General features: G+C 37.3%; 4 protein-coding genes across 4 annotated transcripts; 1 reads left to right on the top strand and 3 right to left on the bottom strand.

The window, feature by feature from the left end:
- The first annotated feature begins 343 nt into the window (after positions 1 to 343).
- On the top strand, positions 344 to 3,809 carry LOC306986968 (uncharacterized protein). Its single transcript, XM_079590806.1, has 6 exons — positions 344 to 1,561; positions 1,639 to 1,711; positions 1,948 to 2,014; positions 2,289 to 2,360; positions 2,664 to 2,724; positions 2,813 to 3,809. Exon 6 carries the CDS (start codon positions 2,876 to 2,878, stop codon positions 3,659 to 3,661), a length of 786 nt encoding a protein of 261 aa, XP_079446932.1. The 5' UTR covers positions 344 to 1,561; positions 1,639 to 1,711; positions 1,948 to 2,014; positions 2,289 to 2,360; positions 2,664 to 2,724; positions 2,813 to 2,875; the 3' UTR covers positions 3,662 to 3,809.
- Positions 3,810 to 4,924: 1,115 nt separating this feature from the next.
- LOC306987269 (free fatty acid receptor 3) lies at positions 4,925 to 5,911 on the bottom strand (the record flags this gene model as incomplete). Its single annotated transcript, XM_079591379.1, has 1 exon — positions 4,925 to 5,911. The coding sequence occupies one exon, from the start codon at positions 5,909 to 5,911 to the stop codon at positions 4,925 to 4,927; it is 987 nt and encodes a 328-aa protein (XP_079447505.1).
- A 5,750-nt stretch (positions 5,912 to 11,661) lies between these two features.
- Positions 11,662 to 12,582, bottom strand: LOC306986516 (free fatty acid receptor 3; the record flags this gene model as incomplete). Its single annotated transcript, XM_079589824.1, has 1 exon — positions 11,662 to 12,582. One exon carries the CDS (start codon positions 12,580 to 12,582, stop codon positions 11,662 to 11,664), a length of 921 nt encoding a protein of 306 aa, XP_079445950.1.
- A 2,070-nt stretch (positions 12,583 to 14,652) lies between these two features.
- Positions 14,653 to 15,684, bottom strand: LOC306986515 (free fatty acid receptor 3; the record flags this gene model as incomplete). The annotated part of the gene is made up of 1 exon (XM_079589823.1): positions 14,653 to 15,684. One exon carries the CDS (start codon positions 15,682 to 15,684, stop codon positions 14,653 to 14,655), a length of 1,032 nt encoding a protein of 343 aa, XP_079445949.1.
- Between the last annotated feature and the right edge of the window lie 466 nt (positions 15,685 to 16,150).

Here is a 16,150-nt window from a genome sequence, read left to right as displayed (position 1 = left end):
TTAAGAATGCGTGGCTCATGCTGGTGGATGTTATAGGTGGATCGTGGGGAACGGGCGGCGTGGGTGGCGCAGTGGGCGATCTCAGTTGTTGTAGTTGAGTGGTGAGCTCGGACACCTGCGTTACCAGCGCTTGTACTGCCTGACCAGTAGCCACTATCTGTTCATCCTGACGATCCATCCGGACACTGTTGTTGGACAGGAAATCTTGAAGGTCAGCTGAACTCGTTGGATCCATAACTGGTCAGATCGTTCTGTCATACACTGTAATAGTGAAAAGAAGTGAAAAACAGTTTATTTACAACAGTTAGGTGAACAGAGTAGACAGTGCTGGTCAGAGACGAAGGGGCAAGGCTGGAGAGTCACTGGTAACGCAGGGACGCAATGGCCAGAAAGGAAGACCGGGCAGATCCAGTGGGAACTGAATCCAGGAAATGAGAAACAATACGAGCCAGGCAACGGAGAACCAGAAGGCACAGAGCTAGGCAGCGATCCCAGGGAAGCCTCACAGCGATCTGACAAAGACAAGACGAAATCACAGACAATAAATAGGACGTTACATTAGAAACAGCTGGCACTGATCAGCTCATCATCCGCGATAACGAGCCCCGCCCATTCACAAAAACACCCACACACACAACACAGAGAGCGAGGGCGAGTCAGTGAACCCATGAATCGTGACAGTATTTGGAATGAGAACCTTTTCAGAAATCACGAATATTGGAGAATCTCTAGCAACTTGCAGGCAACGTTATGAAAAATGAATACCCATCAGTATGCTTTATACTGGAGGACACACACTTTCTCATCCCCTGCCTTGGTAGACAAGACCAAGTTCACTATTTGGTCAAATGTTTGAGATACAATAGAAGAAGAATGCAGTGGACATAGATGATTGCTTTCAGAAAAAGCAAAGCTTAACCAACCCTGTGCCAACACATTATCAAGGACAAGAACTGCAAGCAATTTGATCCCCACTTTAATATCGCTGAATGTATTGTATGATGTGGGATCTGACTGTCTCAAAGGGATGTTTTACTTTGCAATAGCATCCAAAAATGTATCCAACACGTGTGGCAGCATGTATCCAAAAGCTTCCATCCAAAAAATGTTGAGATACTTCTCCTGTTTTGAAGAGAAGGAACTGACGTCTTTTAAACGTGTATTAATGATGCACCTCATGATTCAGTTTCTTTGAGAAAATATTCGGCTTCAGCTTTTCTTCCTTCATGGATTCCTCATCATCAAAACTTCGCCAAGTTGCAGCATGGGCTCTGAACAGTTTCTCTCTATGTTCTTGTTCTCGTTCTCAAGAACATGCAACAAAGAAGACTCGTCGAGGATCACACGTACGCAACCATCCACATCCACATTGAACAAAAAAGACCAAACAAAGAAGACCATTTATAGGTAAGAATTATGTGCGATTGTGATTGATTCCTTATTTTTATGCATAGTTTAGATCTTCAGTAACCGTAATTAATTTTTCAGCATCAATAAAGCAGTGAAGACCTCTTCTGAAAATGCAGTCCCAGTTAAAAACTCCTCTTCCAAAAGCCTGGAGGTAAGTAACATTTAGTTATGGAACTGTTGTTTGACAATGATCACAAAAAGACTAATTTTGTCTTTTTGATACATCAGGGCTGTCCTGATATCAACCTGAATGCTGGGTCTTCATCAGAGGAGGATGACACAACCCAACAGAACAAAAGAGGTCCATTGTTATTCATATGTTGCTAAATGTTTTATATAAATAAGTTATATTCAGCACTCTGTCAAAGCATGTGTAATATTTGACACGTACCTTTGGAATGCTTGCTTTGGAATGAATGCTTGCTAAATGCTAAAGGCAACTGCATTGATATCATGGACTGGACACAAATATGAACTTGCAGGCTAAATTTGACACAATAGAGAATTTGAATTACTTCTTCCTTGCCTGTTAAACAGATGTTCCCAAGATCACATCGCTGTCTCGTAAAGAGGAGCCATGTTTGTCATCTCTCAAGTCACCAAAGTAGGTTCTTTAACTCCCTCAGTTTGATCATATAGTAATCATTTACATAATTTTATGAAGTATAATTTCTCTTGGAGGTTTATATTTCATATCAACTCAAACATTATTGTACCTTAGTTTAGTTTTACTATAATGAATTTGCCAAGGCAGTTGTATGGCAGTTGTCAACATGTTTGTATGTTTATTATAATTTAAATGTATAGCAGATGCATGTTATAACCTATATTGTTGTCTGCTTCTACATTCTGAACCTTTTTGTTGTTGTTACAATCAGGATACCTTTATCTAACTTTCCACCTAAAGACAAAACTTTCAGTGCGGGAAATGGCAAAAGGAAAAGAAAAGAGTAAGTTAAATCAAAGTTTCTCAACACTTTTATTTGTGATTGACACTTGCTTTCCTTTGACAGAAAAGTAAAAAAAAAATCTTTTAAATACCATATAATCTGTTGCCCAGATAAAAATAAAAATAAAAATGTTTTACTCATCATACATAATCTCTTAATAGGTATTGACTCTTATAATAAGATATTTTTTTTCTTGAAATTGATTATCACTAAATATGTTATTTATAGTCATTGCTGGTCAAGATTATTCTCATGTTGTATTTTATGAGGCTACTACACAACCTAAGTGTTTGTACATTACAGTCAGTCTGAAGACTACGAAGAGCCTGAGATAAGGTCTTGTTCGGAGGAAAGTGGGAACAATGTAAGTTAGACCTGTTGTGCAATCATCATTTAAATATCAATATCAATACTGACTGTGCAAACTCATGTTTTAATTTTTCATTTTCTAGCAGTCCAATCGTGAGCGGAGTGAAAGCAAGCCACAAGTCGTTCTGTCATTCAAGCAAGAGGTTATGAACGAGAAGAAGTTTTTGAACGATACCCCTGGCCCTGATACATTTGATCAAAAATCAGATAATCAAAACTCCACTGCAAAAATACCTGACCAACCATTTGAAGTGCGTACATCCTGGGAAGGGTGTGCGGTTCAGGAAATTAAAAACATTGCTGACAGGAGCTATGAAGACTTAGACTTAAACAATAACACCGGCGCTCCCAGCAGAATAATCAATTTTTTTCACTATGCCAAAACAATAATTTTTCTACGTGAATGGTATAAACAGGAAAAGCATGATATCTTCTTATCAGTTGGTAGATTCACAATTCGGTTGCAAGCAAGCAATCTGTACTGTTGTCCAGTCCAAAATGATGAGAGAGATGACAGAAATCTTAACTATGCAACAATGAAAACATCAAAACAGTTCAATAAAAAGTATTCTGAGACACTTTGGAACTACATGGTGGGGAACCATGACAAAGTTAAATCTTATGTACAGACCCCTCAAGATGCAACTGCAATATGTGCCATTTTGTTCTCAGAGGTGATTAGGAATCCTGACATGTTTTTCCACAACATCTTAATGATGGTGGTTTATAAATCATGGAATGAGTTTTGTGACTATCATCCCATGGTAACAGGAGGATCATGGAAACATCAGGGAAAGAAAGTCAAATGTCCAGGGTCGGAAAAGTCCAAGGTTGAAAAAAGAAAAGATCAAAACATTTTGTCTTGTGCTGAGAAGATATTAAGGGATGAGGGAAAAAGAGACACTCTTTTCCAAGTTACCTCCACAGTTTGAAGAAGCACCTTGGTGAACACACTCATGCTGATTGCTAAATGTGCATATAAGCCAATAATGTAAATATGTAAATATAAATTTGGGGGCTCTTTTTGAGAAAGGCTTTTAGGGTACGGGAGCTGAACACGCAGCAACCCTCATCCAAAGAGGGCCCCCCAATTTATACTTTTCATAATGTTTATTTATTTATAATATTTATATATTTTATAATTGTATATTAAACATGTTTTATAATTGAATTTATTTATTGTTTCTTTAATAAAAAATATTTATTTATCTTGTTATTGTCATTTTGTGACTGGTCATTAAAATGTATTAAATGGGAGGGGTGATAACAATTTGATATGAAAAAAAAATAAAAACATAAAAGTAGGATTTCAATAACAGTAAGACAATAAAATTAAACAATCTGTATTATTCATTAGACATTTGTTATCAGCTAATGTAAATATTGTTCCATCATTAAAGAGTAGTAAGGCTCAATATAATGAAGTCTGCAAAGGTAAACTTTGGTTATCAGCTCTTTAATGTCAGAACTCATGTTCTTACCATGCGAAAGTTAGTTTATGGGGACTAATAACATAATGTGATTTTTTTATAATTTGATGTTGTATGCTAACACGTGAACACACAATCCATGAATGCACATGCTTGCTTGTGGTAAGAAAGTCACCTCCATTAATGGGTATTTGACATGAAATAGGAAAGAAAACATACACTGTTGTAAATACAATCAAAATTCAGTTTCAACAATCAAAGTTCACATTTACTTCAGAGTGTTACTTGGCAATTATTTGTTGATGTATTTCGGAGTGAAAATAGTTTCTAGACAAATTTTCCCCCAGTGTATCCTGAGGTGTGGCTATTTTGTGAATTACTTTATAATTATAATGCTTTCAGCCTTTATGACCTCATATTAATTAAGACTAGATTGAATATTTGTACTGTTAAAAAGTAGTTAGTCACACTGAAAAAACTAAATTAACTAACTAAGTCAAAGTGGTGAATTCATATACATTTTATTCTGATTATTTATGTTGGGGGAGTGCGGGATCATCACAGTTCTTCTCATAAATAAATAAAAAATCATTTTTCAAACCGAGTTTAATCCAAATAACCATTCAAAATTGATACACTTTCTGCAGGAAATTTGCATTAGACTCAATTGAGATTTAATTTAGTTTCATAAAGTAAACTTCACAGTACATGCACACAACACTTTCTATAGTCCTAAATGAAATAAAATACTCTGTGTCTCGTTGCTCACCCCAGGTCAATAGGTGGGTTTGTCTCCTTGTAGGCCTCAGTTTTGGAAGGGCCAGGAGGACAGCATCTTCTGCATGTCACAATGTGCAGTTTCTCTTTTAGACCATGAACGCATGCTCGTATGGCACTGCGAACGGCAGCCGAGGAAAAATAAAAGATGATGGGGTCCAAACAGGCGTTTAGGGTGCTGGAGATCAAAGCCAAGTGACGCCACCCCTCGCTATTGTCGTGGATGAAACCAACCACGTGCGAGACGTTATAGGGGCTGAAAGAAATGGTGAAAACCAACAGCGTCCCAACCGCGAGCCCAATGGCCCTGAGTCTACGACGTCTTCCGAGATGGGGCAGCTTGGAGAGAATTCGAATGAAGTTTATGTAGCAGAAGCAGCAGATGAGGAGGGGTATGCAGAAAAGCATGAGAAAAAGCTCCAGACGAACAGGAAGTAGAATTTTCATCTGCTCCTTGGTGAAATTATCGTAGCAAATTCTCACGTGGGGATTGGGCTGTAGCTTGCTGTTGCTTGAGTTGTCACTCGAGTTTATGTACGGCACGATGTACACGATGCTGAGGTTGAGAGATCCTAGAAGCCAGAGGAAGCAGCTTGCGATCACAGCGTTGCGCGGCCGGCGGCCTAAAGCGTATCGGATCGGAAACGCAACGCCTAGATAGCGCTCTATGCTAATCGCAGTCAGAAATAATGTGCTGGTGTAGATGGTGGAGAAGAAAAGGAAGCTGCTAATGGAGCACAGGTAATAGGGAAGGCTCCAGTTGAAGTTGTCAGTGGCCTCCTTCATCTTGAAAGGCAGGACTGCGAGGAAGATGAGGTCAGATATTGTCAGGTTTAGCAGGAGAATGTCAATAGGGGTGGGTTTGCGGTAAACTTTTCGACAGAAGGTAAAGAACGCTAGGATGTTTGCAGGAAGGCCGATCAAGAAGGTGAGGATGTAGAATAACAAGAGAGTGTGGTAGATCAACTTGGCCATTGGTCTGTACCTCACAGATGGTCAACAGGGGGTAGAAACACTGTAGAGAACAGAATAGCAGGAGTTTATAAGATACAATATGGTGATAACAGACAAATTGAAAAATAAACAACTTTGCTTTTGTCATTATCTGTGGTTAATAATGATCAAAATGGGTTTAATAAAGCAATTTAAATAAAAAATAATGTTGAAATTAACTCTAAATTTACTTAAAGTTTGCAACAAATCCAGCCAACAGAACTGTAAAAATCCCTGGTGACAGTGACAATTCATACTGCATGGTATTATATAATGGTTTTATAACAGGATATTTCTGCAGTTATGGGCATGGTCTGGCTCTGTTGACTTAAAAACTAATACTCTCACTAATTTAATTGGTTTGTTTGTATTTAGTCTAGGCTATACATACACTTTTTCAGAAAGTCATGAAACTTCACACCTTTTTTTAGTGTCATTACCACTCAAATTTAAATTATGCGTTGTGTTTAATAGTATTCTGCGATGGAAATGACAGTTGTGGAAATTACATTTTTACATTACACTTTATATTACCGGTAAGAGGTTTTAAGTACTATGTACTTACATAGACAAATAAGTACAATGTACTTATTGTGTTCAGGTTGTATTGTAAAACACTTTTGCTGCTATTGAGATGTGATACTGGTAAGGTTAGGGACAGGTGTGGTGGTATGGGTCGGTTTAAGGGTAGGTTAAGGTGTAAGGGAAGGGTCAACTGTGTAATTACAAATGTAATTACATCAATTAAATACAGTTGTAATTACATACAGGTATTTTCAAAATATAAGTACAATGTAAAAGCATGTATGTACACAAAGTCCATTGTATCAAATTATTCATTTCAATGTAAGTACATAGTACTGAAAGCCACTTAATATAAAGTGGGACCCATTTTGGTAATAAAATGATTGAATCATTTGTCTTGCAAAGGGTTATTTTCATAGTATCTTTGTATCATGATTAAACCATATTTTTACATATAATTAGCTAAATAATAGCTTAATAGTAAATGCAGCACAATAATAATGACAATTTCCTCTGCTTTCACTTTGTTTTCTTCACGTACCATGTTGCTAATGCTCTTCATATTGCATCCTTGGCAACAAGTCTACTAACTTTATTAGAACAAAATTGTACTGTTGTGGAAATGACGCCACAACTGTGGTACAGACATAATTTCTGAAATATTTATATAAATAGTTCTCATACAATAGAAATCTAAATTGTTTATATTTATTTTACTCCTAAGATGATCTTAGTTTTAAACAAGTGTTATTGATTTTTATTTTCTAAAAATTAAAGTCTGGCTTTGTGTAAAATATTACATTAACATAAAAGTTGCACTTATAAAGTAGCAACAATTAATTATAAAAGCATTGGAAAAGTTTCCAATTTTAGTTTCCAGTTTTAATGTGATCTTCATATAACAAAGTCAAAAATCAATCCTTGCAACATTCCTGCAGTGCCTGCAGTTGAGGAAATATTCTCTGTCCAAGAAGTATAATGAACAAAAAATACTCACCTTTACAATGTAGGAAAATTAGGATCCTCAGCATTTTGTGTCTCATCAGTTTCACAAAGTGTCTGCAAGCTCCCTTCACCTCTGTCCTAGACATTACGACTGCATAATTAGACTACGTGATGTGTGCAACGTCTCAAAAGAGCGGAAGTTTAATCAATTCGGAGCATAATCTGCAACACTGAAGCTCATCAAACAATGTCTCTTGGCAACCCCCCTGGGAACAGTCAGTGAGAACACAGGAAGTTGTCATAACTGCCACATAAGGGGTATATGAGGCGCCCCAAGAACATATGGAACATACTGCCTAGATAATAAGCAAGTGTTTGTTTTCCGTTTGCGTGTGTGTGTGTGTGTGTGTGTGTGTGTGTGTGTGTGTGTGTGTGTGTGTGTGTGTGTGTGTGTGTGTGTGTGTGTGTGTGTCACAATCCCCACATAGATGGCAATATCTGAAATCCTTTTCCTTGTGGGAATTTTTTTATCTCCATGAGGAAAACAGCTAATCATACTAGCTAATCAAACAGCATATAATTAATGTGAAAGGATTCAGCTGCAAGGCCATTGTATATTGAGTTGATTCGTGTATCATTCAAATTTGATTCTTGCAACAACATTTTGATAGGCTCTCCTCAAAAAAACACAAACACACACAGCAGCGTTTGCAAAGCGACACGAGACGTTGTTAAATTACCTCATGTGTCATAGCACATACCATAATAATGAATGTAAACAACTGACAGAGCTCTGACTTGTACCACCTGACTGCTGTAAATTCATTTCGGCGTTGATAGTGTTGACATAGAAACACAAAGATCTTCAAAAACTAACTTTAGATATATCAGACCATCACTTTCATGTAAAGCGGCCAGAATGTTTCTTCATTCTGATCCTTTCTCATATTGAATACTGTTTTACAAACTGGTCACTCACAAACGCCACAACACCCAAACCAATGGAGTCACTTTTCAAACGAGCTTTAAAAATCTTTGATAGAAAACCGCTGTCATATAATCACTGCTTAATACTACAGAAATATAATCTGCAAAATTCAAGTTCAAATATGACCTCCACGAGAGGTGATTGTATGGTGCCTTGTAGACGTACAACATTTGGACAATATGTATTGTCAATTAAGGGGTCAGAGATCTGGAATAAGTTACCGGCTGTTGTGAGAGAATGTCCGACGTATCCCAGGTTTAAGAACCAACTCAAACAATGGCTCAAGGCACATCAAATTTGTGCCCACTAACGATATTTGTTGTAATTTATGTATATGGGACGGGTATGTTCACTGTTGTACTGTTTAAGTATATGTAAGTATACAAAACCAGATCTGGCACTTTACTGCATTTAATAGCACTTTAACATAATTAAAATTTACTTGATGTACATAGAATAGCACTTTAGTCTGTATGTGTATATGTGTGTCCGCCGTATTAGATGCCCTGTCTTACCGGAAAAAAATCTTACCGGATCGGCAAATGCAATGATTGGATGAACCTTTTTCTGGTCCTAAGACTTCCACAGATGATCATTGATTGCTATAAGGATGTGAAGAGAGTTTCAATCAGTATAACAAAAAGTGTTTATAAAATAAATTGCCCAGCATACCTTTAAAATGTGAAAATTGACTGACAGGCAAATAATTTGAAATAGGCTAAGTTAGACCTTTTCCTTTGTCTGTAATATGTGTATATGGTGAATCCTTTTCAGCAAGACCAAAAAAAGCCAAAGAGTTTAATTGTAGTAGTGATTTAATTAAGTAGTAGGAAATTGTTAGTCAACCAGTTTTTTATATCTGCTATGCATTCCGTTAATTTTGTGAATTGGTAAGTTTCGTCAGGGCGTGAAGAAATATAGAGCTGAGTATCATCAGCATAACACTGAAAACTAATGCTGTAATGAACGAGTAAAGGCAGTCGGATCCATTTGCAGAACTTTAATACAGCAGGTAACGAAACAAGGTAACACTGACATGAAACACAAGGAAACACGAAGAAACATGCAGCGTGGCAAAACAAGACTTCACAAAGGGTAATAGTGAGAGTGGGATATAAATGTGTGTGGAGCTGTGAGTGGAACTAGATGCAGGTGTGAGAGTGATCAGTGGAAACAGGTGTGTGATAAATAAGTCCAGGGTGTGTGCGTGAACAGTCCAAGGGAAGGTAGTGCAGAGGTGGAGCGCCCTCTCGTAGCACTCGAGGGCAATCCAGCCGAACATGGTCACAAATGCCATGCTTCCTAATGATATATCCTAAGGGTAGCATGTACAGAGTGAACAGCAACGGTCCTAGTACTGAGCCTTGTGGTACACCATACTGAACTTTTGATCGATAAGACATATCTTCATTAACTGCTACAAACTGATAACGGCCAGATAAGTATGATTTATCCTAGCATTAGGATATGTATCCTAGCATTAGGATCCTAGGAAGCTAATGTTATTGGTCCTGTGTCGATCTTTTCTCGTTCTCATGTCACTGATTGATCACTAACGCTCCAGTGGGTGGGGCCAAATACGAGATGTGGCGTCACACTTATCCACTTCTCAGAACCGGTCATCTGGCCATGTTTTTAATAAAAGCAGCTTTTGGAATAACAAGAAAGTTTTAATTGCCCACCATACCTTTGGAATAACAAGTAAACGCTATTAATTGAAAAGTTAATTCACTAAACAATTACAGTTTGAACAATTACACATGCAGAAAGCACAGTTAAAAACACATTAAAATGGTGAACCCATGCTGTGTTATGAACTGGTTTTAATACAACTCATCACACTACAAAAACACATTACAAAAATAAAACAAGTATTTGCAACATTTTTGCATTTAATATTTTCATTTTCAAAAACTGTGAAAATACTGTATGCTGTGGGCTAATTACAACTTTTTTGCAAATGTTATTTATGCAAAGTCTTTGATGTATGTGCTTTTGGAAGTGAATAGGCCTATCCCTAATTTGTTAATTATTGTGCATTACAGGCTCAATTTGATCACAATATTAAATGCAAAAATGTTGCAAATACTTGTTTTATTTTTGTAATGTGTTTTTGTAGTGTGATGAGTTGTATTAAAACCAGTTCATAACACAGCATGCGTTCACCATTTTAATGTGTTTTTAACTGTGTAGGCTACTATAAGTTTTAACATCTACCTCCACTATGTCTCTATAGCGTCTGTGTCCTACAGTCCCAGAATGCATTGCGTTGCTTACGATTGCTGATGATTTTTCTATGGACTTTTATTGCAAAAAAACAAGCTCTGTGATCAACAAGTTTATGATACTAAGTTTTGTCCATCAAGATAATTATCACAGGTGGACACAACTTTTATGAATTTTGAAGCCTAATTGCAGTTGCCAGAAATAAAAATCTAAAGGTAGGCTATAAACGAACTAGGGCTACACCACGGTCCCATGAATTCAAAGTCACCATTACTAAGCTTCTGGCTACTCTATCAGTTTTTATTTTAAAACATTTTCCCATAAAGTTTGAGTTAGAATAGTTTATGAGAGCACAGTTATAAGCGTAATGAGGATTTAAATCGGAATGAGCTTGGCGTGATGTAGGCTAGTCCCATTTAACCACTTGTTGTTTTCAAGACATGTAACAAATTACGAATGGGGTAAATACCGATGTATTTTATCACAAATCATTTCAGAGCTGCATTACACTGGGCCATACTGTTATGTTATTACTTAATGCTTTAACACATTTTTTAAACAATAATAATAATTCTTTAATAATTAGGTTGATTGAATAAATATGTTGATTGAATAAATGGTTCACTGGCTGAGATCAAGCTATATTGTATTTTATAATTTTTTCTAGCAGATATAGCAGTATCACTTTTTACTTATTAAAAACCTGCACCACTCAAACAAGTGAGATTTCAATTATATTTTGACCTCTGAACTAGGAAATGTCCCTGGTTTACATTTCAGAAATGTGTTCCCCTTAAATTAAAAAAATAATAACAATAAAAAAGGTCAAATAAAATATGTTAATACAAAACCAGTTTTTAGTAAATATAAAAAAATATATATATATAAAGCGATAGTGTCCTTTCAGAACTCTTCACCGCTCAATTCATCTGGATTATCTTTCTGATGTCTTTTGAAGTGTCAAAGTGGTAGTTGCGTAGCTGTCAATGGAGGGACAGAAATGTCTCAGATTTGATCAAAAATATCTTCATTTGATGTTTTGGGTGAACTAACTCTTTAAATAGGCATAAAACCGAAGAAAAGCATTAGCACATACTTTGATTGCACTTCTCATCTCCCTAGAGATACAGTAAAATATAATAGGATCATAACATGCATTTAAAGTGGTCAGGATTAAAGCTGTCGTGCGCCACTTTGGATTTTCTTTTTTGAGGAAGCCCACTAAATGTGATATATTGTAGGGTGCAAAACTGCTGGCGAACACAAGGAGAGTCCCCAGAGCCATTCCAATTGCCCGGAGTCTACGTTGTCGCTTGATGAGTGGAAGCTTTAACAAAATACGAATGAAATTGATGTAACAGAAGCAGCAGGTAAGGAGGGGTAGAAGGAAATACACCACTGCTATACCCAGCCGCAGTGGAAGCAGTTCTGTGAGCTGTTTCGGTGTGAAGTTACTGTAACATCTCTGAGGTTCTCTCATCCGAGTTTGCTGGTTTGTGGTGTTGTCCGCCACATCAGAATCTGTGTATACTGTCTTGTAAACCAATATAGCAGTTGCTGCAACAAGCGCCCAGATGGCAACACATATAGGTATTGTATAAATGATTCTCCTCGGACTTCTATACTTAGCTGGAAACGCTATACACACATAGCGCTCAGCACTTATTGCTGTCAAGAACAGGCTGCTGGAATAGACGGGAAGAAAGAAGACAAACAGATCGGAGCGGCACAGAAAAAAGGGCATGTTCCAAATCATGTTATCTGCGGCCTCTTTCATCTTGATGGGCAGGAAGGTGAGGAAGATGAGGTCAGAAATTGCGAGGTTCAGCATCAATATGTCAATGGGGATGGGTTTACTGTGAATCTTGCGAATGCATGAGCAGAACGCCAGCACACTAATAGGAAACCCAATCAGGAATGTGATTATGGAAATAGCAAGAAACACCTTCTGAGGTGGTACTTCTGACATTGTTGTTGGCTTGTGGTAATGTTTTTACTTAAGAAAACCAGGTTCTTCTGACACCACCTGTAATATATACACATACAATTATTGTAAATGTATTCTCGTAGTTTTTTTTTCGCTCAAAATTATCTAAACTATTGAAAGATACAAAAAAGTGGTTTAATTTGTGACTTACCAAGATATATTTTTTTGTTATGTGTCTTGATGAAATCAAGAGACAACGGGCTCCTTTGATATGCAGTTTCGTGACACTCAAACCACCTGGACAGCATGGATATAAGAGCACACGGTATATGATTTGCATTCATTATGTTATGAAAATGCTTTTATAATTGAGCCACTGTTTTTTTTTTCCACTGCACGTCCATACCCTCAGGGCTATACTCACTAGTCTAGCTAATGCTAATAAAAATACACAGCATTAGACTGGTTTATGTTACATGATCTATGATCAGCAAAAGAGCAATTAGGCTACTTAAAGTCTGGAGGCTGAAATAAAGTTATTTTTTTTGTTGTTACTATTATTCACGCTCACATTGTTGCAAACCTGTATTCTTTTTGCACATTTTGTGAAACTCTTCCCAAGTATGATCATCTTAATGATCAAACCAAAATGACACAAAAACACCTTGTATTAGTCATATTTCCAATATTTTATTTAAAGTCTAGAAAAAGTGTTTTGATCACTATGAACTGTTTGTATGGCAAGAGCAGCATAAAGATGAATCAGAATTTGTCCTATATTGTTACAAGTATTATTTTTTAGACAAAATTTTTAGCTGATTTTAAATGACTATTGCATTAAATGATTTAATATTATTTTAGTCTATGTGGAGACATAAGCACTGAGAGCTTTTTGAAAAAGATGCTGTACTGATAATACAAACCATTGAATGTGCAAACAAAAATATAAATGAAATTAGATCAATTAAAACGTTCATTTCGAATCTTTATACAATAAGGTTTAGGTATAAAGTTGTGGGTTTCTGGTAGTTGAGAGTGAATAAAACAGCAAACAATAATCAGGAATCTTCAGATTCAATTTTAATTAATCATTACAAATAATATTCTGATGCTCATATACAAATGACTACTAATGAAAGTTGATGTGAAAGCAAAATGTGAGAAAATCATGAAAATCAGCAGGGTAACATTATTACACTTCTATCATCTTTTAGTTGTACATCAAAATTTGACTGTTATCACTGCTGTTTTTCTTTCAATGCAATAGATAAGTAAAACGCTGTATTCCAGTCCAACATATTTTCTAAAACATCTGAATATATTGAAAGACACTCACCAAGACTCTTCAGGTTATGGCTTCTCGTTTTAAGTACTAACTTTTAACGTGCATGTTTATTATGTCGCACAAGGGACGTACCCAATTGCAAACCACAAACTGTCACATGGGTTTTTATCCCCAGTTCGTGCATAATGTGAAAATAAAGGACACTTTTGTTTAGGCCTGTAAAACCTGTAAAATGCAAAGATGTACACATAAAAAAATATTTATAATATTCCATGCGGCAACATACTTAAAATGCATAATATCCAAAAACTGCACTGAAAATTAAATAATCCCAGAAAATGTAAGAGCAATTTAATTTATATATACAATGCCCATGTTAAACATAATACACATTCACATTATTTATTATAGTAGAAATACTAATTACAGAATAAGAGTTTCACAGAATAGGTACAAATTAAGAACATGGTTCATTATTAGTATTTAAAATGTTCTAAAGATCTTGCATGTTCAAAGTTATTACTAGATATTACTATTTTATTTACTAATTACATTTATTTACTGTAGTTTATATTTTTGGCTAAAATCACTAAAAATTTTATGATTTGTGATGAGCAACCATTAGTGAATAGGGAAGTTGTGCAGTGTCTAAAACAAATTGCTGAATTTTAAAAGAATGCACTTTCGCATCCAATATCTTTAATGACCACCAAAACATCATCTGACAGCTCATATCCTTTCCATAAATAGGTCTGTTTGGGTGACTCATAGATTTAAAAAAAATTCCATGTTCTCATTTGCTCCATGAGTGTATGGCAGGATCCTAATCAGGTCACTTTTATGGACGGGTCTGCTTTGTTTGCTCTTCCTCTGTCATCTTTAGATTCTCCATGGCTTATTATTGACATTGCTTGTGTAGTTGTTGTTTGAGGGTTCCTGGAAGCCCTACTGCAGTGATGCTGATGCCACAACTTGCATGATGCGTCTCTTCGCTTACGGCACAGTCGGTCTACCAAATCCCTCGGCGTCCATGGCGAAAGCATCAACATAACCACGGGCTCTAAAAAAACATTACAGGAGCTGGAAAGCATGGCTTCACTTCTCCACTCCACATTAGTGTACAGGACAAAGCCCACCACGTGGGAAACATTGTAGGGTCCATAACAGACCACAAACACTACTAATGTGGAGAGCGCAATGGCTAATACCCTTCTTTTCCCACCAGAGGGCAAAGAAGAGTGTCTGACAAGCACAAGGCAGCGCAGCGTGCAGAAAGCTGACAAAACAAGTGGCACCAGGAAGAGTAGCAGTGCCATCTCTAGGCGTAAAGGCACTAGCACATCCAACTGCTCCTGGGTGAAGTTTTCAAAGCATGCAGAGACATTATGCTCAGATAAAGACATAAAATGTCCCCCTCCTTCGGCAAGATAAGCAAAACCCAAGTGCAAGAGCACTGAAGCCCACAAGATGGTGCTCACTAAGCAAGAAGTACGGGCCCGGCGGTAGAGCTTGTAAGTTATGGGGTAGGCGATACTCAGGTAACGGCCCACGACGACTGCTGTGAGGATCAGACTGCTACCGTAGACCGAGGAGAACAGAAAGAAACTGTAAATGGGACAAATGGCAGCTGGAAGCGCCCAACCCTGGAGCACCGTCTCGGCCACTTTGACTGGCATCCACAACACTAGAGCGAGGTTTGCCACACACAGGTTAAGAGCGTAGACTACATTGGGAGTGGCACCGTGTTTTCGAGCCTTGCGGATGTACACGAAAAGAACGAGGAGGTTGCCGGGAAGTCCGAGCAAGAAGGTGAAGAAGTAGATCAACATCGAGACATAGCTGGACGCGGTCAGCTCCATGTCCGATCAATTTCTAGATCTGTTGCTCAATTAACAAGTACCCGATACTCCCTTTTTTACAGGCTCTCCATTGGCCTCCAGTATTCCCTCGTTATTCCATGTGATAATGTTATTCCAAATAAAATGCTGAACACCTTCCAATCTGTGTGGGAAAAAAAATAGATGAAGACAATGAAGAAGTTCGTATTTCCACGGAAGTTTGTATTTATTTGGAAAGCACAAAGCAGGGTGGGGAGAAAAAGGGGGCGTGGGAGGGGAGTAAGATGGGTGGTTAGTGCATCTAAGAGCTTGAATTGGTCTGATATGAGGCAAGGGGATGGGTACTTAATGTAGCAAGATGGCATTTATATGGTCTCATGTTGCCTTATTTGCCCTTGGTGCACACGTCAGATCAGGCCCCTTTAGTGAAATGATTCAGAATAATTGGGTTTTACAGGAAGCCTAACCCATCCAGCCGTGACTCTGT

This window comes from Phoxinus phoxinus, assembly GCF_949152265.1.
Source record: "Phoxinus phoxinus genome assembly, chromosome: 19".
NCBI classification, from domain to species: domain Eukaryota; kingdom Metazoa; phylum Chordata; class Actinopteri; order Cypriniformes; family Leuciscidae; genus Phoxinus; species Phoxinus phoxinus.
This window is presented reverse-complemented; position numbering and strand designations above follow the sequence as displayed.